At 40.9% G+C, this 26,716-nt stretch overlaps 1 protein-coding gene across 2 annotated transcripts in view; it reads left to right on the forward strand.

The window, feature by feature from the left end:
* Positions 1 to 26,716, forward strand: part of LOC127607656 (low-density lipoprotein receptor-related protein 1-like) — a 99,340-nt gene that overhangs the window by 21,218 nt on the left and 51,406 nt on the right. For both annotated transcript variants that reach the window (XM_052076154.1, XM_052076155.1), the window contains exons 3-8: positions 9,669 to 9,806; positions 13,465 to 13,584; positions 14,460 to 14,588; positions 14,664 to 14,927; positions 22,322 to 22,484; positions 23,788 to 24,010. In XM_052076154.1, coding sequence (XP_051932114.1) covers positions 9,669 to 9,806; positions 13,465 to 13,584; positions 14,460 to 14,588; positions 14,664 to 14,927; positions 22,322 to 22,484; positions 23,788 to 24,010 — 1,037 coding nt within the window. The remainder of the gene's footprint in view (positions 1 to 9,668; positions 9,807 to 13,464; positions 13,585 to 14,459; positions 14,589 to 14,663; positions 14,928 to 22,321; positions 22,485 to 23,787; positions 24,011 to 26,716) is intronic.

Raw genomic sequence — 26,716 nt, forward strand, 5'->3', positions numbered from 1 at the left:
AAGTACATTTTAGGAATTATTCATGAGGGAAATAAATGTCCTCGTAAAACAAAAAGTTTTGACGTACTATGTTAGAGCAGTACATCAGTATAGCAAAGCTCAGAATTGAAATGTTTTGACGTTGCACAGTGGTTTGTGTGGTAAACACATGATGGCTGGTTATATAAAGATGGCAATCACAATAAGTGATTTATGTTGAATAGGTTTCTAAAAGATAAATGTAACCAGTCAAATGGTATGCTATTGCTTCAAAAACTCCACTGCGCAAAATTTTGTGCAACAGATCTTTCCCTTTTCTCTTTGTAAAATCTTTTAATTGTCTGTACGTCCCTTCATCCACCTTCAACTCCTTATCGTGTTCCGAGTCACGCTGGCGTCTGTCCCAGCGAACGAGAAAGGCAGACGACCCCGACGAACAGCCATTCACTCTTAGTGTCCTCAAGTGGGAATCCCACGCTGGCTGCAATGAATCCGTGAAATTCTGAAATTGATTTGATACTCACTTGAAACTACTTTCTGTGTTTAAGAATTAATGGGTACTACTGAATATTTTGTGGGTGAAAAAAATTGTGGCTGAATGCTGGTTGTTCTTCAAACATCACCTCTGAATTCCAATGTCTAGTTTGTTTACTTTTCCTTTTCCCAAACCTACACTAATATTATACAGTATGCTTATTTGCTTGGAATAGCTGGTGACTTTGTCTTGAATAAATATATTTTTCTTTACCTTTGCATGTGAAGTGTTTGCTCAGTGGTTTGACCCTGCCACCCCTCCCCCCTACAGCCCCCTCCCAAGGAGAAGTTGAGCTCCTGCATTTGGAGAAGTTTGTTGTGCTATAGAGAGTTGGATTTGGGCTTCCTGTTTGGCTTGTCACCTTGCCAGCTCTCCCAGGAGCCCCCCCCCCCCCCCCCCCCGACCCCTTCCAATCCTGTGAAGGCTTGCAAATGTGGTGGTGATATTTTTTGAAGAGCAGGGTCGAGCAGCTAGCAACCAAGGATCCAACTGACAAGTGCAGTGTGGAAAAAATGGTCTCCTGCCGAGATTAACATTCAGTAAATTGTGATAAATGGAAGCTTCAATCAGATAGGGTTATTCAAGAATATCCTGTATCCTTATGGTAACACCGTACTACAGCAAAGTGATTGGAAAACAAAATATCTCACGCTGTCGTACAACCTCTAAAATTGTCAGGATGTGAGTTTTGTGCTGTTCTGTACAGTGAAACTCCTCTACAACAAAACCTACATGGGCGAAAATATCCCCTAGTGTGGAAAGATTTTCATGCATGAAAACCATTCCCACTTTTCTGCTCCCACTACAACGAAAAGTTGTAGTCCCCCTGTTCCGTTATACGAAATATTTTTCTCTGCTCTTGCCTCGCAACGAGATTCACTACAACGAAAACAAGCCTTCCGCAAACGTCTAATCCAACCTCAGCATGGCACATCGACCTCTGCTGCTTCGTTCGGAAATGGCAACAGCAACCACTACACTGGTTTACACATGCACAGTAGTACAGGAGGTATTTGTTTCAGACGAAGCACGAACGTTACATTGCTAAAATGACGACAAAACGGACCTTTGCATTCCAAGGAGTTAAGAAAAGAAAAGCTTTAACTCTTGAAGACAGGCTAAAGGCAATACAAATGAAAGATGGATGAAGCAAAATAAAATACATTATACAAGAAATTTATGTAAGTGAAAGTAAATGCTGATCGTAAATTTCACAATTTCTTTCCCTTTTTTCTTTTTACGCTGGCTATATGAAGTGTCAAATAAGTGTATGCTCATACTTATGCACTATTGGAATAAAAATAAAAAGTACAAATTTAAAGATCAAATTTACGACAATGAAAAGTCCTCTGTTGTGAAAAATTTCTTGCTGCAAACATGATTTCGTTGTAGTGGAGTTTCACTTTATTTTCCAGAATTTTGAAAAGGTTCATGATGAAACAGATTTGCAACTCTCACCTCTTCTCGCACTCTGAATGAAGAAAACGCCTCAGGTTCTCTTTGCAGACGTCTTGGTTGATTGTGTGGCCAGTACTGAAGGGGGAAACTTGTAATTTGCTGTGGGTTTGAAACACCCCGTCTGGAACTCGCCTGGCACATTTTGTATGTCTCCAACAAACAGACAAACAATTACCGTACCCAATATTCCAGATGTATTGTGTCCTTTCACAGCCTCTTTCAATCTTTGGTGTGTTGTGGTTACTTTGTGCCCCTTGTATAGTCCCCCGCCTTTTTTTTTCTCCAAAAATTGGCAGGGCAGATTGTGGAGGCTGGTCAAACGGCCTCTTGAGGTCTACAGGTCAGAATTTAGTTGTGTCATCCAGGCCATGGGCAATCACAGACAGACAGTGCCAGCTGGTCAGCAATGGCCTTTAGTGGCCGGAAAAAAATATTTTTTTGCGTGTCTTTAAAGGCCGATGGCATTAAAGTGGTGCAACACTATTTATTTATGAACTATATTTATGGATCAGCGCGTTCAATTATTCATGGTCATCTGGTTGGCTGACATCTGTGAAAAGTGGAAGGGTTTTATTGGATGATCCAAACCCAGTAGAAAGGGTCGGTAGAGGATCCCGTTGGTGCATTGATATGCATTCTAGTTGGAAAATCCAGTCACACTTGTTGCCATGGCGAGTACGGTTACATCACTGTCAGGCATAATGTGTGGGTGGAGGTGGAAGAGTGGCATCTGAATAATATAACCTGTGATGGATAGACCGCTCTCGTGGTTAGAAGTCATCTAATTTTAAATGGTCATATTTTGAAAAATGAAAGATCGCAATGAGCGGAGACCTTGAGAACTGAAGTGACGAGTCACTTACTTCTTCCCTTGACTCTAGATTTTAATATAATGAGCAATATTTCAGGATGAAATAAGAACCTTAAACTATGTATGATTAAGTTTACTTGAAAAAGCAGTTATTTTTGAAATTTAATAATTTTGTAAATGTGAATTTAAATTTTGAAAAAGACCCCCTCACAACTTACGTACGTATGACGAGATCCTAGACTGGAAGTGAACGTGTGCGCTTGTCGTAATCAATCACCCGCCCCCTTCACCTCTGCGCCTCGTGCCCCTACTGCCCCCCGTTCTCTCCTCATGTGGCCATGCCACTGTTCCGATCAAGGTTTGCACATGACACCGCTTACGACACGGCAGCTCAGTGTGATTTGTATGGGGCCACAGCCGACTTAGGTGATCAAACAATGGCTTTATTTCGCGTGGCCTGACTCCGTCACACTGATCACCGGAGCATGTGATCCACCTCTGTGTGTGTACCGGCCTAAAAACTCGACGCGTGCAAGGTCTTTGCAGTCTTATATCTTTTGTTTTGAAATTGCTTCTTTGGCTGAAATACGAGATTGAACACCTGCTTATCAGCGTGACATAACATTTAAAGAGTCAAAGAAATCTGTGGGACAATGAGTTTGAGTACTGCGGACTCCTCAAAGTTAAAGATCATTTTAGAGAAAATATACCTTAAAAAAATAAATAAATGAAGCAAGGGGGTACGAGTACCACAAGTGGCACAAAGTCCCTCTCTTGTGGTAAGTGAAAGAAGCATTGCTAAAATACAGTTCAATTGATTTTATTGTCCGGTTCATACATTTGCATTTAATCTTTAAAAACTTTCCCCCCCCCCACTTTTTTACATTTCATTTCTGTGTGCTATCCATTTTAAGTGAATTGTTATTTAAGTGCATTTTTAAAAAATATATAAAAGTGCATTGTTCAAATTGTGAATCATATTACAGTGGTTTACAATAACATGAAATATATCTTTGAGGAATAAAACCACTCTCATTTTGATACAATTTGGTCTACTACATGTAGATGAACTGGGGTACACATTTTTTTCCCCAAAAGTTCGGTGTACCCCAGTGTTCTGCTCCACCGCATCCAACCACAGTTCACTTTTCTTTTTATACAAAACTCCTGTCAGTCTTTTTGGGCAACATTGACTGATAAATTATGAATAATGTCTTCATCACGAAATTCTTTATTTGAGGCAGAATTCTACGAGACAAACAACATACTCAAAGTATTGCTGCTTGAAGTGCTCTGTGTTATCACCGAGAAACAAAAACAGGTCTTAAGGTTGAAGAAATTGTCAATTGATCTTATCATTTTGTCATCTGTAGCTATTTCCGCTCTATATCTGATGGTCTCACAACACTTTTTTTTTTTAAAAGAATCTACTTTCCTAGAAACTACCATGATAAACGATATAGTTCAGGTATGCATGGGAGGGAGGGGAGTCTTTGAATGGACCAATCATGATACTCTGCGTGTGGATAGGTGAACATTTAATTTAGTTAATGTGTTGATATTAGAGTTTAATTTGATCCCAGTTAAAGTATTTAGTGGACATTTGTGGTGATAGTTTACTGATAAATTAGCCAGGCACGTGGTTCATTTTTTTCTTTTACACGCGTCATTGATGCCGCATCGGCTCGACGCCTTGAGGAGCAATCGCCTCATTTCCCCCAAACATTTGAAGCTTCTTCTGCCTCGCTTCCATGCACGTCCTCGCTGCTCAGTGGAAGTTTTGGTCTTAGGCCTATCTGACTGCAACAAAAGCATCTCCAAACACAGGCACGCACGCATGCAATTACGTATGCCATGGCGCCCCATTCGGTCATAGTCTCCAGCCCTCACTGCAGAATACATTCTCATTTTCCTCATAACGATGCCATTAAAATTTACTAAAGATGATACAGTTTCAGCCGAGAAAGCGATTTGTTAAATCATTGATTGATCGAAATGGAAAGAAATGTTTTAAAATTGGAACACCTTGGATGTTAACTGACATCATAGATTCAGCGAACCTTTGGAAATTCCATTTTCTCACAAACGTTTTGGTGGCATCTTTTGCTAAGTGCAAAAGCTTTTCCAACAATTTTTGGTTATCCATCGGAACATGTGAGTCAATTCACTACAACAAGCATTTCTGTCAGATAACCTCGCTTCACCACCACAAAGGAATATTGAAAAAAATAAAAGTCCATGTTTGCTTTGAATTAGCAACCATTTGCATCGCAGCCCTACTATCTGCTGCCAGCTCACAGAAGAATGGAGCTTTGTGGGACTTTGGACCGCTTCCTATGAACGAGGTGTTCAATTAGCCCCTGCGAGGCTTCCCTATTCTTTCTCTTTCCTTTTTCCATCACTTCAATTGTTTTCTTACTTTGGTAATTGACCACACATTTGTTCCAATGTAACACATGTGGTAGGAAAAATCTATCCCATGTGGCCTTTGAAAGATGAGTCTTTGTGGAGGTTTTCTTCAGACTTTTTCAAAATGTCTGATTGCAACGGTCTCATTATCTTTTGCGCTTCATTTTGGGCAATTTGCGCCATACGGGTGGCAATTCTTATAAACCGCGGAAAAGTTTGGCTTGTCTCGCTTCTGCTTGTCGGACTGGTTAATGATACAATCACATTTGACGCATCCCTGTGAGCGAAAACAAGATGTCTGTGTGCTGATTGTTTTTTTTGCCCTCAAAACGCTGGTGTAACTTTAAAGGTACAGTATGTAGAATTTAGTGCCATCTAGTGGCGAGATAATAGAATGCAACAACTAAACTCAACGCGCATGCATTTTGAAGCGCGCTAACTACGGTGCCTCAGAGAGACCATACTTCGCAAACCTATCAGCAGTTTTACAACAGAGGTGCCAGCACAATGTCATCCCAAATGACTTCTAGTATTCCGTCCCGTGACGCAGTAAGTGCATGGGCTTGTTACACATGCTGGAATCATGATGTTGAGGAACTACATTCACTAAGTTTGTCTCCTTTGAGTATCCATAGCAGAAAGATAGTGGCGAAAGTTTTGGACCGTTGCGCCCTATGTAATATAATTAGCTATTACTTCCTTTGACGTTCCGTAAAAAAAAAACTTAGGTTGATGTGATATTGTTCTGTTATTGTTATTGTACACTGTCTCTTTAAAGACTAAAAACAAACAAACCATCCAGTAGGTTGCTTTCTCGAGGTATAAGGGAGCCAAGTCAAACTAATCAACACATTGTATTTGATTTTTCCACGTATTTAATCCTTTGGCCAAACATGAGTAGACTTGGGTCAGATGTTTGATGGCAAGGCCGGAGCCTGCCGGTATGATGGCTCCCGGTTCTTTATAAAATGTATTAATCCAGAATGGGGGGCTTTGTTGCCCCGTGTTAAATCGGCAGCTTAGCGATAGGAGGGCCAGCACGCGGGAGAACGTCACACGTCACCCTGATACGATTGTGTTCACATACCACCACGTGTATTTGAACATTTGTTCACTCATAGCGTGGAGCTCCCTATGAAGCCACTTTCAAACTTGTTTCCTTTTCAGCTTGCTGTCACTACAAACAAATATGATAGTATTTAGTTTCCAACCACATTTCTTCATAGAAGCTAATGCTTCACCAGGATCCTCATATGCTTTCTTTCTGCATTACCGATCCAAAGCAAGACCTTTCACCATTTTGTGTTGTTTAATCCATTTTGCTAAATTGCGGTTCACCCACCGCGACCCTGCCACATTGCAGATTTTTTTTCAGGGGGAGTAAAATATCAACTTGTCTCTGATAGAAATTGCAGCTGTATTGTGGAAATGTGAGAGCGATTGTTTACTACCACTCTCTCTCTCTCTCTCTCGCTATATATATGTATATATGAAGATTTGTTGTAGTGCATTTCCTATTTACATACTGAGCATTAATACATCAATAAAAAAACATGATAGGATTTTTTTTAAGTGCCCGTTTTCAGTCTTAAAAAGCCATGATTTTATTGAACTCGGTTCATAAATCAGTTGCTACGATGAATCCTGCTTCATGAGAAAACAATAATATGCGCCTTTGTTTTGTTCATCAATCATGTCGCACAGCCCTTCGACAGCTGTTGGGAGAGGCTGCACAAAATGGTGGCCAACAGCACAGACTTCTTGCTGAGTCATTTGTCCCCTTGTGGATGAAAATACTCGTCAGAGTCACAAGGCACTAAAACCTCATCCAGGAAGAAAAAAAAGCAAAGTCAAAAAAGTGTCCGCGTTTTGATTGTGGCTGTTTAGTCCCTTTTTTTCATGCATTCAGGCTGTAAAGTTTGAGGAATTTGAGAAAGTCTGCCCAGACTGGTGTTTACTCGAGATATATTTTCTCCCATGGTGATCCCAAAGATATCTCTCAGCAAACACCACCGTACTGTACATGCCCACATACCACTGCACTGGCATGCTTGTTGTGGGTGTGAAGTCTGTGAATGTGTGTGTGCTGTCGATGCATTGAAAGGTCTGGTTTGGTCCTGGATAATAATGTGTTTGTAGTTCTGCTACTTTTCCCCCATGCCCACAGCGGGATTGCATATGTCGGCGAGAGAGAAAACACACCAACAAAAAAAACTCGGTATCTGTGGATTTTGAGCAGATTGGGTTACATTTACAAAGTGAAAGTACTTGAACAAAAAGAAGTACAAGAAAAAGGGATTTGTCAATCAAGAATTGCTGAAAGATACCAAAAATTCAGGTTGGTAACAATAATAGACATACTGTACAACATAATATAATAAACCCATTTTCACACACGTTACAGAAATTGAAATTACCGGTAAGCATTTTTGCTCTCTTTATTGTCTCATAAAATATGAATGAAGCCTGACTGCCTCGAATGTTGGCACGGCTCACCACTTTTTCATTAAGGCTGTGGGAAACCCGTCATGGCCCGGACAGAATTAGAGTCTCAGTACAACCTCTTATAGCGGAGTGCGGCTGAGGCCGATCATTTTCGAGAGAAGAACTATTTTGAGGTCAAGGTAGACTTCTGCGTTCAACCCTTTGTCATGCATGATACCACACAAGAATAAAGAAGAATCTAAATAGGATGGTGCAAGACAAACTCACATTCAAAAAGAAGAAAAGGAATGAAGTTTCTAGCCATAAATCAATTCATATTCACAAAATGTGTCCTCTGCCATCACAGCAGTGAATGCAGCACACTGAAACACTGAAGGAGAGAGCTACTTTAGTGCCCTGGGAACAGTTCACGGTATCGGTGTCTTGCTCAAGGACACCACAGCAGCAGGTCGGGAGGCTGTTGAGGGATGGTCCTACACTGTATTTGACTCACTTTCTATGAATTTGCAGTTACTGGATACAGTGGTACCTCTACTTATGAATGTCTCTTCATACGAAATTTTCAAGTTACGGAACGTCTTGACAGGAAAATATTATCTTTTGTGACAAAAGAAATTTCAAGATACGAAAGGTAAAAATACAGCATGGGCTGCTACTTGCAGCTCTGAGTTCCCTGATTGCAACATACCGAGAGCTGCTCTGACATTGGCTATTACCGAGCATCATCCTGGCATGCCATTGGCTAAGAGGGACTTCTACCGTATGTGCCTATGTGTGTCGATGCAGCATCATTTGCCCAGTAGTTGTTCCGATAGTTTTACGTAAATGTGAATGACCGAGAAACAATGTTCACCAGTCGGGCGATCGCTCGATGCTGATGTTTGCCTTGGACATTTCCGAAGGATTGTTAAAAGCCGACAAAAACAAACGTTCTTTCCAAAACGGCAGGCAAAAACCACTTCTGAGACAGAACATGAACGAAAGAGGGCAAAAAAAAAAAAAAGAGGACACAGTTAAAAGTGAAATGACGATCATTTTATTCTATACTCTATTCTTTGTTTTTTACATTATGCACAACTCTCTTTTATTGTTCAATGATCTAATTGTAACAATTGCATTTTTATGCTTTATGAAACATTTTTGTAAGAATTTTGTGGGGTTTGGAACGAAATAGGGCATTTACATGGAAAACACGTCTCTACTTACATTTTCTAGTTAAGAAAATTTTTCCAGAACCAATTAATTTCATCAGCAGAGGTACAACTGTATTTGTTAGATTTTACAATGCTGACATTATGTATTTAATATGTGATCCAAAACATTCTGTGCATATTAGGGAGAGGCATCGGTCTAAATTTTTATATCCCCAATAAGGAACGAGGGTAATTTAATTGACTGCTTGTTTCTTTTTAAATGACAGATTGTTTTGAACTCCTGTTTCAAAGCCAGTGCAAATAAAAAGCAGAATCATGCTGACCAGAGCAGGATGGCGGTAGTACTTCAATTGATTCAGAATCGGCAGTTTGAATAAGTCTAAACTCCACAATCCACTGAATGGCGAGCCCTGCTCTACACCCCGAGCAGGGCTCACCATTCTTTTGGAAACTGAGAGCTTCATCTTGGGGACTGATGAATGCAAAATACTAGCAATTTGCTGGAACTTCTGAAATATGCACAAATTACCTCGACTCAGATGCAATTGTTCATAATTAAAGACATTCATCGATGTGAAGAATTGCGGTTTCTCGCAATATCACGAATGATTTAACAAAGTCTAAAACAGAAAATCCATTCACAACACGTTCTATAAATGTTGGCGAGTGTTGACATGTTCGAATGATCACGTGTACAATATTCCCACGAAATCACAATGTCAGTGCCGAGCTATTTTTAGCACGGGCACTCGTGTGGCTTCTCATGTGATCTTTGTGGGGCGACCCATTGACTCCTGGTGTACTGTACATATCTACTCATTATTACCGGGTGCTGATAACTTTTTGAGTTGATCACATTTATGTTTGTTTCCCTCAGGCCCGCACAGCGCTGTGTTAAAGTGCCCGCCTAATGAGTACCAGTGTGGGGGGACAGAGCTGTGCATCCACATGAGCAAACTGTGCAACGGGGCGCCAGACTGTACCGACGGCTGGGACGAGGGACCTCACTGCCGAGGTATCACCTCCCTTTTTTTTTTTCACTCGTCACGTTCATCCTCACTGCGCTGTGGCACTTCTTCTTTCATCATACCACTTTTACGGTTATTAATAACAGCATATCTCGCTTATGTTCGAACTCCCAATGTTTATCTCTCCGCTGTGCCAAAAACAGTCAAATAGTGGTAGCAAATTTATTCCCCACATCAGGGCGAGAATATCCGAGTGCACTGTGTTCAGATGTTCTGTGTATATGTGTATGAGAAAACTGAAGGCTTTGATTGCGACACCAAGCTAGGGGCTTATTCTCCTATGACTCACAATCAAAATTGTGTTTTTATCGAGACAGCGACAGAAGGACGCGCAAGCACCAAACCAATTAATGTGCAGCGTTTGCGCTGATAAAATATCGACCCTGTCAACATCCACTGACAAACCGAAATTGTCTCTGTGGGCGTGTCGTCTTCATCCTCTACTTGGCTTTAATGGGTAGCCAATTGAGCGACTGTCAATCAAAGCGGCAGCCAGGGCGGGTATTCTCCTCTCTGTAATCTGACATTATCTGAGACTAGCAGCTATTTAGTGTCGACAGATGCTGCAAATGTTTCGTAATTACAGCGGATACTTTGGAGTAAATCATTCAGGGATGGGCAATTTAAATATTGGATGGGTTCCGCGATTTTTCATCATTGGTACTCGGGGTCACATACACTGAAAAACCACCTGATGAAATAAACGGAGTCGATTCAACACTCCGTTTTTTTTCTCAGTGTGGAACCACGAACCTCCACACCATATGTGTGACAAAAATGAAGTTTTAATTATGGACAAAATATGTGGGTACTGTATTTCATTTTTGTTAATACATTTTCGAATTTGGGCGGCTCAGTGGTCCAATGGTTAGCGCGTCGACCTCACAATGCAGAGGTACCGGGTCCGATTCCAGCTTTGGCCTCCCTGTGTGGAGTTTACATGTTCTCCCCGGGCCTGTGTGGGATTTCTCTGGGTAATCCAGTTTCATTCCCACATTCCAAAAACATGCATGGCAGGCTGATTGGAAAATGAATGAATGAATGTACTGTATGTATGAACGGTTCGACTCTCCTTACAAAAAAAGTCATTTTGCAAAGTTTGATGCAAAAACAATATGAAAATAATAATAAATGTCTAGACTTCAAGCCTGCCAGCACCAATGAATTATAATAAGAGACAATAAGTGTTCCGAACATTGTTCATTTTTGCCATGGCTGTAAATGATTTACATTCATTGTTTTAATGAGGTCGACTTTTGCTCTTCAGAAAAATGCACTGCAGCAGGAATAATGATCGGAGTGAAATTGTTAAGACTGGTACATGGAGCACAGAGAGAGAGAGAAAAAAAAGAGTGAACAAAACTTTTATTCGCGATGATCACTTGGGAAAACCAGTGTAAACGGAGCATAATTTGAACATTTTAAATCCATAATTCTAAACGCATGTGTCCAGAAAAACAGAACATGATTCACATTTTGAATGAAAAGCCAACTAGTGATGAAATGAAATGAAGGGTTTAGAATTTGCTGTTGAGTTAATGGACAAAATATTTGAATTTTAATATGAATGCATACTGAGAGTGCTGTCAATTTACAAAACCACCAAATCATCCGATTTTTAGCTGTCATGGTCCTGACTGGCAATATGAGCATTATTATATTTTCTTCAACACAGCTATTTATGGTATGCATCAGATGAGGTTGTTTACATTGCTTCCTGTCTTGCTTTAGTAAACACATCTGAGTTGTCCAGCGCTCAGGCTTGTTTTGGAAAATTCTGACCACGTCTGTAATTTTAACTGCAGCTATGCCTTCAAGCCTCCAATACTCGCCACCAAGACTGCCGTACGCTGTTTTTCAGATGCGCTGCATTGCATCAAAATGGGTCGCAGTGCATTCTTAGCGAAGTTAGTCTTTGGACATTTTTTCCCCATTGAGATCGCATCAGCTTCAATTTCCCCGGAAGACTGCTGAAAGAAGACAAACGCATGAGTTATTTTATTATGTAATCATGTGGCAACAGAATTGTTTTGTCAAATAGTTCCTTGAAGATGCAGTTCTTATCCAGGCTCCGCCCTCGATTGCTGCAACAGTTTGCATGTCGACGTGATTTTGTGTTTTCCAGCCAAAGTGATTAATTTGTGACTAGTAGATCAGACGGAGATGTGCGTGAGTGTGTGTTTATGTGCCATGTGTCATTGTGGAAGTGAAAGAAGAGAGATGAGCCGCTGTGATTTATAGTTGCGATTCTATCTTGAGATGGCCAGCTGACAGGTGTAATTTTAGCGTGTTTGTGCCACTTGTATCCTTCCGCATTTTTGATGCATCGCTTTTAAATGTGTGCAGTCATTTTGACTGGTTTTGTTTGGCTTTCCCGATTATTACTGTTTATTTTCGAACCAGAAATGGCTGGTTGTGAAACCCAGGTCAATACATGCATCCAAACAGTCCTCTAAATATGTTTGGGCCATCTGAACCCATTTTGACTGGTTTTGTTTGGCTTTCCCGATTATTACTGTTTATTTTCGAACCAGAAATGGCTGGTTGTGAAACCCAGGTCAATACATGCATCCAAACAGTCCTCTAAATATGTTTGGGCCATCTGAACCCAAAAAGAATTTAAAAAAAAAGGATGTACCGGTAACAAAAACACAAGGCATAAAAAAACAATAACACAAATAGAAGGCAGCAAAATAAGATTGGTGCTTTGTGATTCCCAAAGGGGATGTTACAGCAGTTTCAAAAAAGAAATGTCCAAAAAGTGGCTTTTTAAAATTAATTTTCTTTCTTTCTTTTTTTTTTTTAATGCGGCACAGATAAAAACAGAGCAGCAGATGACATTGTCATATGCATAGCCTCAGGCATAGGCATGTAATAGCCCTTTCCTCAAAATGTCAATGAGAGTACGAAACCCATTGGGGTGCAGTGGCATTGAAGGCCTGATGCTGTCTGACACAACAGCAAATGGGCTACAGTGACCAAAAAAACCAACATATAAACTGCACCAAAGGAGAAATCAAAGCCAAATAAAAACATTTATTTTTGGAGGGTTCAATCAGACTGCCTTGTATGTTTTTGGAATGTGGGCAGAAACCGGAGTACCCGGAGAAAACTCACGCAGGCATGGGGAGAACATGCAAACTCCACACAGGAAGGCCGGGGGGGAATCGAACCCACGACCTCTGCCCTGTGAGGTTGACGCGCTAACCACTGCTTCATCGGGCCGCCTCTTTTATTCTTAAACCTATCATTTGCAACAACTGCACTGTTACGAGAAGAACCGTGGCCATATGCTGTCGTTAAGTCCAAAAACACGCACGCACGCACGCACGCACACACTCGTACACTCGCACACTTCAGCACACATGTTGATTTGTAAATATTCCCCCGAATGTGTATACTGGCAGCTTGAAGTGTTCCAATCCCCAGTTGAATGGATTAAACCTTAGTTGCAGAGCATCAAATGCATTCTCGCGCAAATTGAAGCCCCAATTGTCTCTTTGTCACCACCACAAATTGCTCGAATGACTTTCGTCTTCACACAAATTATATGTCCTGCCAGGGTACGCACAGTATGTCTTTGCACTTGTTCCACAATTGAGACTTTGTCAAATCTGCGTCTTTTTTTTTTCTATCTCTCCACAGAGTTTATATCCAATTGCTCACTCATGGGCTGTCAGGATAATTGTGCGGTGACTCCAGCGGGACCTGCCTGTTACTGTAAAAGTGGTTTTGAGATCGGCTCAGATGGAAAAACATGCAAAGGTGAGTTATATGTACAGTTCATGGAAATGTCTTGAAAACCAGCGGCGTACGTGGTCTCAGGGGACACTATACTCCGCGCTCTTGGTTCCAAATGATTACCCGTATCTTGTCTCTCCTATTCAGCCCAATGAACAGAAGATTTCATCGGGCTGTTCTTTCAAATGAAATTATGAAAAAAAAATTGAACAAGTCACTTATTTAAGCGATAATAGGGGCTGGAAGAGGGGTGAAATTGTGTCATGTCTTGAGATAGAAATGGAAATGTCGTACTTTTCAAGAAAATCATTTCAAGCAATGGATAGGATTCATTCATTCAATAGGATTCATTCAGATAGAGGTGAGCTATTATTAAGGAAAAATTGTCAGGCACGTGAATCCTATTAAGAGTTCAGCGGCTCAAAAGCCTCTGGTGAGGAGCAAGCAGGTATTTTTATTGCTGCTGGTGTCCCTGGAGTCCTCAGAACCTCTCAAACAGGCATAAAACCGTATTAGGCCATGGAGCAATGGTCACGAGAAGAAATGTTTGCAGTGGGCTCACCCCTGATGAATGTCATGCTACTTTTGATAGTCCAAGTAGATGGTGTTCTGGTTGGCCACCATGTCCGTATCATCGTTGCTGATGCCATTTTAAACATACTCAATACAAATAAACACCAATGCGCTGGTTAAAAATGATATTTCTTCTTGTTCCCCCCACCCCCCAACAAAAACACGATTAAATATGACTTTGACAATTATACGATTAGGAACACACTGTGTAATCTTATGGCTCCTCATTAGCTGCAGTTACGGGATCCAAAACAATATGCGTGCATATGTGACATGTCAAATATATTAAATGTTCCTGAGCGGATTCAAATGTGTGTGTTTTTCAGATTTCGATGAGTGCAAGGTATATGGGACGTGCAGTCAGTCCTGTACCAACACTGAAGGCTCTTATTCTTGCTCCTGTGTGGAGGGCTACTTGCCACAGCCAGACAACCGCTCCTGCAAGGCCAAGAATGGTAAAAAGTCGCTGAGGGCAGCACTTTGGCCCAGACTGTATGAATATTCTGTTCATGCGTGTTTGTTCTGCCCAGTCCCAGTGGACCGTCTGCCTGTGCTGTTGATCGCCAACTCCCAGAACATCCAAGCCACCTCTCTGAGCGGCACCACAGTCCACAGCCTGCTGTCCACAAGCACCAAGCAAACCACAGCCATGGACTTCCTGTACGCTGAGGAAATGGTCTGCTGGATCCATGTGGGAGAATCTCCCTCGTCCACGCACCTCAAATGTGCCAAGATTCCCAATCTGAAGGGCTTCACTGAGGAGAGAGTCATCAACATCTCTCTCAGCTTGCATCGTGAGTACAGCCCATCGGCGTGTGACAAGGCAATTAACTTGCTTTGGAAGGAGAGTAGGCGTTTTATTTAAGCCAGTGATATCGCAGAAAGCAATAGTAACTTGCAGTTCTCTAAATGCAGTGTGCATCTGAAGTCATCTTTCCACATAGAAATGAATTGAATCCAATCTGTTCATTCCAGGCTCCTCCTCAAAAAACAAAAACGTTTTAATGAAGCAAATATGTGACTTGGCCACTGGGGGCAGTCATGCAGAAATGAAACGAACTCTGAAAACAGCAGTAATAGTCATTCTTCATAGAGGACAACGAATATATGCTTATTGTTGTATTGTCTGTCTACATGTGTTGCTGCACTGCTTGTATTTAAATCCCCATGGCTGAAAGTGTTGCAACACGGCCACATATACAGCTAAGCAGCTATAAGGCACTTTTATCTAAAAAAAAAAACCACAACAACAAAACAAAAACAAAAAACAACAACAATAAAAAAACATCACATCACAAAAAAAAATATTGCGCATCACAAAAACTCGTAAGTCGGGTTGCTTAGAAAAGGTTGTTGCATCACATGACAATGTGAACTTTCATTTTTCTACACTCGACCTGGAAGTCACATGATATCGTTAGTAATCACAAATTTCTCCATCCATCAATTTACTCAACACTCTTCTCATTAGGATTGAGGGGAAACCGGATCCTATCCCAGCTGACTTTGAGCGAGAGGCGGGGCACACCCTGGATTGGTCGCCAGTCAAACATTGCACATATAGGCAAACAACCATTCCCATTCGCATTCACATTCACGACAATTTAGAGTCTTCCGTAAACCTCACATGGCCTGGGTCTTCCAGTCTACAATTATCACTCACATTGAAATTGTGAACAGATCTTTCATTTATATCATGTTTTCATACTAAGAGATTTAGAGAAATAGATCCTCTGAGAAAAATAATCACACTATTTCTTTTGTACTGCATACAAAGCAACAGGTTGAAATCTATAATTCCTCTAGCTAATTCTTTAATAGTTTTAGTGAAGTACTGAATAATTCTGTGATATAATTATTCATGCAGGTCGGGCATAAAGATTTTAAAATAAAAATGCAGTGGCTTTTCGACAAGTTTTGTTCTCCATCGCATTCGTATCTGGAAACCAACCAGTAGGAATCGGAAATCGGCCTGTGTGATTAATTAGATCAGAAGTTTAAGTCTGATTTAATATTCTTAGTCTCCCTGCCATGTGCCACTGCTGCTACTGCTTGGATTTTAATATCAGGTGTAAACAAGCCAACCATCCCCAGCATTTCCTAGATGCAGGCACATCTGCAAAAATCAACTCTTAGTAGATTTTGATACACAATATAGCATTTAACTCTGCGTAGTTTCTTTTTTTAAGTCAGTTTGTCCAAAATTAAAACCATTTTCACATTTAGTATATTTGCTGCAGACATTGGGTTAGATTTCCCTCAAAATGTAAAAACAATTAAAATTTGATCATTTCTTGTCAATCTGTTTAATTAAATTCTTAGGTAATCAGAGAAAATGTGTTTTTCAATTCATGTTAGACAAAACATTGTTTCGTGTGTGTCCAGTTAACAAAATAAAACTAACATTGACAAGAAAGGTTGATCTGAATATTGAAGAAAATGTGTCATCCATGTCATATGCATGGTATAGTACACTGCTTGGGGCAGTTCAACCCATTTCTATAAAAGCTATTTTACATCCTGCAAATCAAGTTCAAATAATACTGATAGGTTTAAGTTCACAATCGTATTAATCGCGTAGCATCGGAGATTCTGCTTGAATGTGTTCAGAATTACAGGCGGATTTGTGAATAGATATGACGGCATGAATCTCGAGCAGGAGAGCACACACAGAGCATCTGCTTTCAGTCTCTCCAATGCTGAAATGATAACACAGCACGAGGAGAAAGCAACGGAAGTTGTTGAATACAATTCAGCGAAGCATCTGAGGGGACCAGCCTGCACATTCAGTGTCTGTGCCACTTGACCTTGTGAACAGGCAACAAAAGTGGGAGGTTTTTGTTTACCGACATCGTGTGAAGGAGGCAGCAGAAACCAAAGACAGGCGAGAGCGTACAGGAAATGATGCACGTTTGGTTGGAGTGACTCATGACCTTGGTACACCACAGATGGCTTGTCCAGATGTGAATTCACCTCCTCTCTCTCTCTCTCTCTGTCTCTCTCTCTGTCTCTCTCTCTGTCTCTCTCTCTCTCTGTCTCAGTTTCTCCTTCAAAGTCTGAAGTTTGTATTCACTCTCATTTCATTGTATGCAACGAAAATAAAGGATGAATATAGTGTAGATCAGGGGTGCCCATTAGGTAGATCCGGATCTACCGGTAGATCTAAGACAGGTCCCAACTAGAGCCGAGGAGTGTCAAGGAGAAAAAAAAACAACCATTTGTGTGTCTTTGTACATGTTAGTAGTATATATGTTTTGTGTTCATGTACGCTGCGCCCTAATCATCCTATCAGTCTCATTTTCACACACACAAAAAAATAAAAAAATAAAAAATAAAATAAAGCAGGTAAATCTTGAATTTACGGTGGCGCGTGAGTACGTCACCGGAAATTGTTTGCACTCAGCAGTCTGCAATTGCAGCTTGTAATAAGAGCTGTTGTGCTCTATCTGTTATCGTCATTATTCTCATTCAGAGTTTGCTTTGTGCACAATTCACCGAGGGCACGGGCAAAGAATAGGAATCTCGGATGGCCCAGGGAAGCACTTTAAAAGTGTACGTGTGAGCTACGATAGTTAACAGGCTGCAAAAGTGCATCGCATGCCTCCGTTTTAGGCTGTTTCTCATCATGGCGTGCATGTGTGCGTGTGTGCGCGTGCCGGTAAGGGTAGATCCCGGGAGGTTAGTTGATCGAAAAGTAGATCTTCGGTCCAAAAGGTTTGGGCACCCCTGGTGTAGATAAATGCAAAGACATCTTGAAGAGGAAATACGTACTGGTAGCATGCGTGTGTGTGTGTGCGTGTGTTAATATATACATATGCAGAGGAGGAGTAGTGTGTATCATGTGTTATCCACTTGAAGTCTGGGTCTACCACAGCAAAACTAATCATTGAACTTGTACACAAACACGAACATCTTGATTTAGTAAAAAGTAGCACACACAATGCTTTTGACATTTTGCAGAGGAAAAAAGGATTTTATATGTGTGTCCATAAAAAAAAATTCTAATCAAAGAAAGTTCACATTTTCTTGTCACCGCGGTGCAAATTTCAGGGGAATGTGAAGTCCAAAAGCTCAAAAATGACAGTATCGTATTTACAAGTACGCAATGGCCGATGGACCCTAAGAGCTCCTCTGTTGAGAATCGTTGAAACGAAACCAAATATGAGTTCAGCAGACGCAGTGTGCACAGAGCTGCCGCTAAACCTCCGGGATAGACCCGTTTCCCTCCCTGCACAGCCTGCAGCATGTTCTGATCAGCACACACATAGCGCCTTGAAATCTTCTTACGGGGTCATATGCTGCAAAAAGTCAAGCCAGCCAGCACATTTCAAATTCTTTCACCATTCACACACACGTGCACTGGCACACCTTAACATTGATTGACAATAAAACGCTGTGCATACATTTTACTGTAAATCCTTCTGCCTTCTTTACCTTCGCGGTCGCAAGCTTTGTAGCAGTATTCAAAGACATCCGCTCCCCCCGCCCCTCGATTTATTATTATCATTATTATTCTATTTTTTGTGTGTGTGCATAAATTAGTGTATGTCCGCATTACGCTACAGGTCGTTTATTATTTATTTATTGCACATTTCCACAACAATCATGTAAACATCTGGTCCAAAAAGTTTATTTCTTTTTCCCTTTCTCATAGTAGTCTTAAAAAGATAATAATAATAACAACAATAATAACAGAACAGCGTGGGATTGTTTCCCACTCAGTGACGGTGTGGATGTGGGTGTGACTATATATATGTGCCCTGCGACTGACTGACAACCAGTTCTAGGTCTAGTCTGTCTTCCGCCAAAGGTCAGCTGGGATGGACTCCATCGACTCTGAACCCTGTTTAGGATAAACGATGCTGTAAATAGATGGACGGATAATAACAGTAATAATAATCGAAATAAAAACAGCATGGCATTTCATCCTTCCAACACTTTGAATCCAAGCAATGTTGTATCCTAGGTCAATAGGTGAAGAGGTATTTGATTGCATTCTTTAAAAAAAAAAATGAAATTAAGCTAAATCTCCTTTGTGTGAGATTGACATAATTCAAAATGGAGTACACTCAAAGAATCCAAGCCAGGGGAAACACGATGCATGCAGGAGGAGGGAAAAAAGCAAAGGCAGGAGTGAGTGAAGCTGCTTCTTTTGGAATATTGCGCAATCTCTGTGTTTGTGTGTGTGTGCGCATGTGTGTGTGTGTGAGTCTGTCTGTCTGTCTGTGTGTGTGTCTGTCTGTCTCCTACCTTTGTTTATACATGGCTTAATCAGTGAATCAGTGTGTCGCAGCAGCTGGAAGCGTTTAAACCGAGCCGTGTGTGTTAAAAACGAAGAGCACCTCTGGCATTATGGCCGCTGACTCCCATAAAACTCAGAAATGCAGCACAATGGCCAAGTTTCCCCGGTGGAAATCAGATCTCCCTTTCCCTTCCAGCTTCTGCTCTGTTTTTTTCCTCACATTTTGTTCCTTTCTGCTTCATTCCTCTGTCGTTTTCGCTGACACCTTTTCGGCAACTTTTACTCAAACCAAAATACTTGCAACACCAAAAACTCCTCTGCAACGAGAGACAGATTTATTGGTTGTTTGTTGGTCAAAGTATTATTTTTTTGGTGGGGGAGGGGACAAAGAATGTGGTTAGTCATTGCCACCATATCAAAGTTTATCGGTCTCGGTTGGAGAAATGGAGATTGCCTCGATCATCCCAGTGACCCTGCTCACCCTAGAAAACAAACCAGTACTTCATGACCCAGGACCCCTGCTGCACGACTACAGCCCCACATCTGGGCTGTTTATGTTTGTGTGAGGACAGTTCTGGGACGACTGGAGCTCCTGGCAGCTGTAAAAATAGACGTCTTGCGGTTTGTGAAGCCCTCCTCTCAAATCCACTTTCTATCTGTTGCTCACACTCTTCGTCGACCGCCTTGTGCAAATGTGGGCTGGCAGATAGAAAACGGTATTTAGAGCTTTGACTCAAGTCATCCCCGTGGACTTTTCAGTACGTTTTGTTTCTCCTTCGTGAGGTCTATCCAATTCTCTGCATGTATTTGATGGCCCTTTTAAAGCAGTTTATTATTTTTTTTAATCATTTAGGCTGACACCACATGTGGTTTGCATTCGGGCTGAACTATTTAATTAATTGGATTCAATTCAACATCACGATTTTCGTGGAATGGTGTATTGTGTGTGTTTGTGTGTGTGCGTGCGTGCGTGTGTGTATATATATGTATATATATATATATCAGCCTGAACATGGGCCTATATTGCAGTATCGGACTGATACAAGTGATATCATTTTTGGTTTTTATTTCGTTTTGTTTTGCTAATGCTTGGTCATCCTGGTATTTACACAGTGTTGGCACATCACAGCCATTAGAAGAGTGTGGAGCCGTTGTTCTGCCGACACATTGCCTCCTCCACATGCAAAGAGAAACGATGGGATGGAAGAGTTCTGAATGGGTCAATTTTCTTTTTCACACTGAGTCCCGCCCAGACCCGTCCAGCTCCCTAACAAAACTGACCTGTCTGCCCTCATTCATGTCAAGAACAATGAATTAAAAACGTAATACGTGCACACTCGCAGTATAAGATTTCAGCGCCAAGGTTTTGCATTAGGATTCTACGAAAATATAAAACTTGTTAATTGTCGCTCATTATGTTTCCTCTGCAAACATCAGTTATGTGCACGTCTTGAAAAAGTAAAAGGAAAATCCCCTTGGCTTGTTTTGCGAGCAGCAGAGCCCTTCACAGTGTTATTTATGCCTGGCTCGGATCACACCAAACGTACCCCAAACATTTGATTTAGTCTACAATGGCAAGTCATCCACAAGCTCCTAATCCCATTTATCTGATTTAGCTTTAATAGTAATCATTATGAGCGGGCTCACGAGCTGACTATCACAGTTTAATTGCCATGATAAGAATGATTTACTTGATGATTATTTCTTATGGAAAAACAAATATATTTTTGTTTCAACCTGCTTCCCTCCCATATTTGAATCATTTTCTCATCCTCCAAAAGCGAGAAGTATTGGTGATGAATATTTGTTGGTTTTAAGGATTATGCCAAAAAGTACATATCATCAATTTCCAATAAATTTTATGGAAGGCGGCGCATGTGCTGAGCAGGAATCCATTAAATTTTTGTCTAGAGGTGGACTTTTTCTGTTTTTGCTTTTTGAATCTTGAAATGATTTCTTCAGTCTACTCGTCATCTGTCATGTATCGGAAAGTAGAATATTAAGACCAAAAAAAAGGCACCTTTTTGACACTTTTATTCGAGAGACAAAATCATTTTTTCTTTTCGTTTTCTCTCTGGTTGAAGTTACAATGGAGGACTTTCATTCCTAAGTGAAAAGAATCATCAACATTCCATTCATCCAACCACAAAGAAAAATCCCAAACTATTATAACCCTGGTCGACACCCAAAAAAAGTCTCCTAAGACTCCCTTTTTTCCCCTCCATTTTCCTTTTTTTTTTTAAACAGTTCAAGTTTGGCAGAGGTGCTATAAACTTCAGCAACAAAATGAGCTCTTCCACTTTAAACAAACTACATCATCCCGGGAGGTATTTGACTAGTATTTGGCTTGAGATGCTGTTTGGGGCAAGGAAGGAAGGAAGAAGGAAGTAATCAAGGATAGTTTCATTTAATCGTCTTTTTTTTCCATCCACTGTTTTTCCCCTCACCAACACCCCTTCCTATGTGGCGGGCGTGCACCACATCCAACAGTGTTCATCACGGTGTCCTCTTACTTTTGTTTTGCTTCTGTAAACTTGACAGTCTCAAACTTTGTCCTTCAATAATTTGTCCATAAAGTCCGCACGTAGTGTTGAATTCAAAGGAAGCATCCTGCCTGATTGGCCTCGAAGCGACACGTGCATGACGTCGGCCGGCTTGATGCTGTTCACATGTCAACTCATTTGTCAGTCGAGCAAACTTCCTCCCTGTCCAAAACCTGAAAACCCGAACCGCTTGTGTTAAGAGCACAAACTGCTCAGCAATTTGATGGCTCATTTAGTTTCCTTCAACCTATGATCATGACCTCTTACTTGCTAGAAGTATTTACAACAACATCACATGTTCAGGTTCTTTACAAGTCCACAGGAATTTAAGGACTAAAAATAAATTGGACTTTTCCTTACACCTCCTCCCTCTCCCCCTCCCCCATCTTTTTTTTCTGCACAGATGTGGAGCAGATGGCCATCGACTGGCTCACCGGAAACTTCTACTTTGTGGATGACGTGGACGACAGGATCTTTGTGTGCGACAAAGACGGACAGACATGTGTCACCCTTCTGGACCAGGAGCTCTACAACCCCAAAGGCATTGCCCTGGACCCCACCATGGGGTCAGTGTGACGATATTTCCTATGTGTACATAAACACACTTGGAATGTTCTCGATAGGCCCGAAAGTCAACGTCACGTGTTTTAAAGACAAATTGTTAAAACTGCATGAGAACGCTTGCAGGGTTCGAGAATTAAATTAAGTGATTACAGATGTTGCGAGGTGTGCTTTGTAGGTTCTCGAACGTAAAGCTTCTTTGATGGCAATGCATTTACAACCGTTTAAGCTGTTTAGTACAAACGGTCCCGTTGCACAACATAAAAAAACACATTAAAAAACTCTAGCTGCCGGAATTACTATTTTTCATTTTATTTTTGTGCCCAATGTTTGTTCTTCTGTAAATATGACTTTGCTACTTTATTACCGCATGTTAGTGATAGAATGCTGCCATCATACATATAAATTTGTATTTCTGACCCTCCTATTGGAAAAAGGGGACCCATTTTATGTGACTCGTTTCTTATCTGATGCTAGTGCTAAAATTAGCTAAGCTATCAGAAAATGCCTGTTAACGCTCTCGATAAAAATAGCATTGTTTTTTGAAAAGAACTGTTTAATTCGGAATCACTCACAGCCAGTTAAGTGCTGCAAGAAATAAGGTCACTACCCTGAGAAAAAAAATATTAAACCTTGTTTTTTTCTGGCTAATGCTAAACTAATATGAGTCAGTTAAAGTCTCACTTTGAAAGAAAACGGCTAGTGACAGCGCAATTGCCTCTTTAGTGATTGAACATGCAAAATTTATTTGCAATTTTACGCCAGTCCCCTGTGAGGCAGCCAACAAAAAAATATTGAAACAAATGTTTCTTGAAAAATCACTTAAACTATATTGATTTCCTGGCATTGGCTGGCAACAAGTTCAGGGTATACCCCGCCTAATGCCCGAAAGCAGCTGGGATAGATTCCAGCACGCCTGCGACCTTCGCGAGGATAAGCGGCTTAGAAAATAGATGGCTGGATGGGTGTATTGATTTCCAAGTCTTTGCACCCACAAGAGTATGAAGTTCAATCTGATGGAACTAAAAGCAGAGCGGTCTTCTATATATTAGCCTTTTCTCCAGGAAAACTGCCAGATACATTCTCTGTGACTTATTTTTTTTTTTAAACCAATTTTCTTATTACATTTTAAAACATGCAATATGCAACATCGGAAACAAGGATTTTTTTTCTCAGCCATAGAAAAAAATTCATGTGGCACAAAACCACCACCTCACTGCCACTGCAAAATTGATGCTAATAACTGATGTGCTAAAGTCTTCCCTGCCGAGCAAACCCTCAATAGGGTTCGTCCGTTTCTCTCCTCAGAAAGGTGTTCTTCACCGACTACGGTCAGATTCCCAAGGTGGAGCGATGCGACATGGACGGCCAGAACCGGACCAAGCTTGTGGACAGTAAAATTGTCTTCCCCCATGGCATCACGCTGGATCTGGTCAGCAGGCTGGTGTACTGGGCCGATGCCTATCTGGACTACATCGAAGTGGTGGACTATGAAGGGAAGAACCGGCACACCATCATTCAAGGCCTGCTGGTAAGAACATCTCAAACAACGATCACCTCGACATGTCTGCCGTCTGCCTGGTGAAGAATGGGGCAGAAGAGATAAAGGGCATTTGCTCTTTCGTCTGAGCTGCTGATTAATCGGGTCTAATATCAAGGTGGTTAATGTTCCGTGCGGGGTGCCTCTAAAAGCCGTTACCATGACGTTTACTGTGATCTGCGGGAAGTAATGGCTTTCATTTATAGTCAGTAAGCCTCAGGGCCCAGACATGCACACACAAACATAAGCCCCATGTTGTGTGTGTGTGTGTGTGTGTGTGTGTGTGTGTGTGTGTGTCCTTGAGCCAACGTAACGTTAAGAAGCATGATAACATCAGAGTGAATGACTATCTTAAAATTCCCCTCAACTAAAATATGGAGTGGTCAATAGTGACAGTAGGACATGAAAATATCCCCAGCGGGCAATTCATTAGGTACACCCGAACAATGCCAAGAAATTTGCACTGACTTACCAACTTATGTTGATGCCACGGTTGTTTGGTAGAATTTTGTGTGGTTGTCACACTGAGCACTGAAAAGACTGCAAGCAAAAGTGTTTGTTTTGTTGTTATTTGTTTGGGTTTATTTTGGCATCAGCATAACTTGTAGGACGAAAGTATTTATTATCTAATAAATACTTTTTTGGGATTGTCTTTGTTAAAAAAAATAAATGGGAAGAGGGCTTTGGAAACATAATCGCACATTAAATTGCAGTGGCAATATTTTGACAGAAAAATAACTATGACATCATTTTTTAAAAAGTCATTCAGCCCTAGTTGTGATTTATACTGTGCGAGAGGTTAACCGTAATATTTTGTATTGTTTTGCTTATAGCGTTACAGTAGTATGCTACTTTCTAATATTTCTCTCGTGTCCTGCAACTTTATCTAAATATTGTCCGTTGAGATGTCCATATGAAAATTTTTTAAATATATTTTTAAACATTTTTAGGATGTGAGAATCTTGAATGGTTTGAACTCCTATTTCCATAGCACAGTGAAATAATGGGTAGCTTGTCGGCCTCACAGTTCTAAGGTTGTGGTTTCCCATCACGGCTCCGTCCTCCTTGTCTGGAGTCTGCATGCTCTCCCTGTGCGTGATCAATTGTCAGCCAGTTCTCTGAAATCCAACAAAACGATTAAATAATCAAATGATAAATTTTACTGCCTGTGACTCAAAAATAAGAGCAAATATTTGCATATTAAAATCAAGCTAGTTTAAATCAGCTTTTCCAGTGTTATAAAAGCAGTGTGAGTTCTGCTTGGATCTTGAAGTGGAGCTTGCGGGTGGCCTTAATGTTCTGGCCAGTCTGCGTATTTCTAAGCTCATCTCGTTCTCTGCTCAGCAAAGGATAATTTGCGATGAATAGAGGTACAAAAAGTGATGTTCTTAAAATAATGGCGTTGTGGTCCATTTGTCACCATAGCAGCGTCATGTCATTCGGCCAGTAAAATGACAATTTCTGCGTCTCGTTCACTGAGCTTCCAACTCCAGGTGTGTCATTCGGCCACATCATTAATTAACCAGTTTCCTCCTCTCGTTACATTCCTGCTTTGGTAGACGAGTTGCCCGTTATTTCTGTCCTGTGAGAGCAAAAAGAAATGATTTGTTGCTCTCAACTTAAAGACAGTTTGAGTTTCTGAACCCCTTTTCTGCATCACGTGGTTGAGTTCAGCAGGTTACCATAGCAACAGCACCTCTGCCACATGCTACTTTACCAGCAAATGATCCTGTTTAAGGAGACTATGAATGTGGGTCGGAAAGACGTACAGTTAGGTTTGTGATGTTTTTGTGGTCTTTTCTCTGCAATCTCCTTGTTTTTAAAAGGTGCACTGAGTGATTCATCACATCTTCTGGATTTTGATAACACCGCGTGAGAACATTAAATAGAAGGCAACTGAAAAAAAATCTTTGTGATATTTTGTCCCAGTCAGCCAACTAAATAAAGTCACTAATTATTCAAATGTGCTCTCGGTGTTAATGAAGTGCAGATGTACTGTGCATAACAAAACAGCAACAAACAAATTCTTTCCTCTGACAGTGCCGCCCAAAATATGAGCAATGTTGTTTTCATCGAGAGAGAATTGTGCTCAGTCTTTTGTATTGGTTCTGAAGTTGTGCAGGTATATCCAATATTGTGCTTGATGAATTTCACTGCAAGCCACCGAAAAGCAATTTCATGATTATGACTTCATGTGAGGAAAAAAAAAGAAGACTGCACCTGATTCATTAATAGAGGTTTACTCACTTTTAATTGGATTTCTTATTTTCTTGGCTATTACAGTTGTTCATTAATATAGCTCGGTGTGGAGTTTTACGACATCCTCACCTACGGCAGTAATTTAGTAAGGTGTTGTGGTTATACTCAGCATTGTGAGCATCCTTACTTGAATAAACATTTTGTCTTTCCTTGTGAATGGCTGGGATCCAGACCAGGGTGCAACCTGCCTCTTGTCAGCTGGAGATCAACTATTGGACATCCTCAACCCTAATAACGAAAAGCAGAATTTTATATGGATAGATGGATTTGTCTTGAAAAGTTTTGCCACGCTGTGTCTCCTGTCTGTTTGGATCACTGGTCTGAATGTCAGACAGGTTTGAAAATTAGTTTGTCAGATGAGCCGAAATGAAGGACAATTATTAAAAGAGCTTGTTCCACATCATTAAGCAAGTCACACGAAGGATGTTGCCGCTGATG

This window comes from Hippocampus zosterae, chromosome 9 (assembly GCF_025434085.1).
Source record: "Hippocampus zosterae strain Florida chromosome 9, ASM2543408v3, whole genome shotgun sequence".
Taxonomy (NCBI): Eukaryota; Metazoa; Chordata; class Actinopteri; order Syngnathiformes; family Syngnathidae; genus Hippocampus; species Hippocampus zosterae.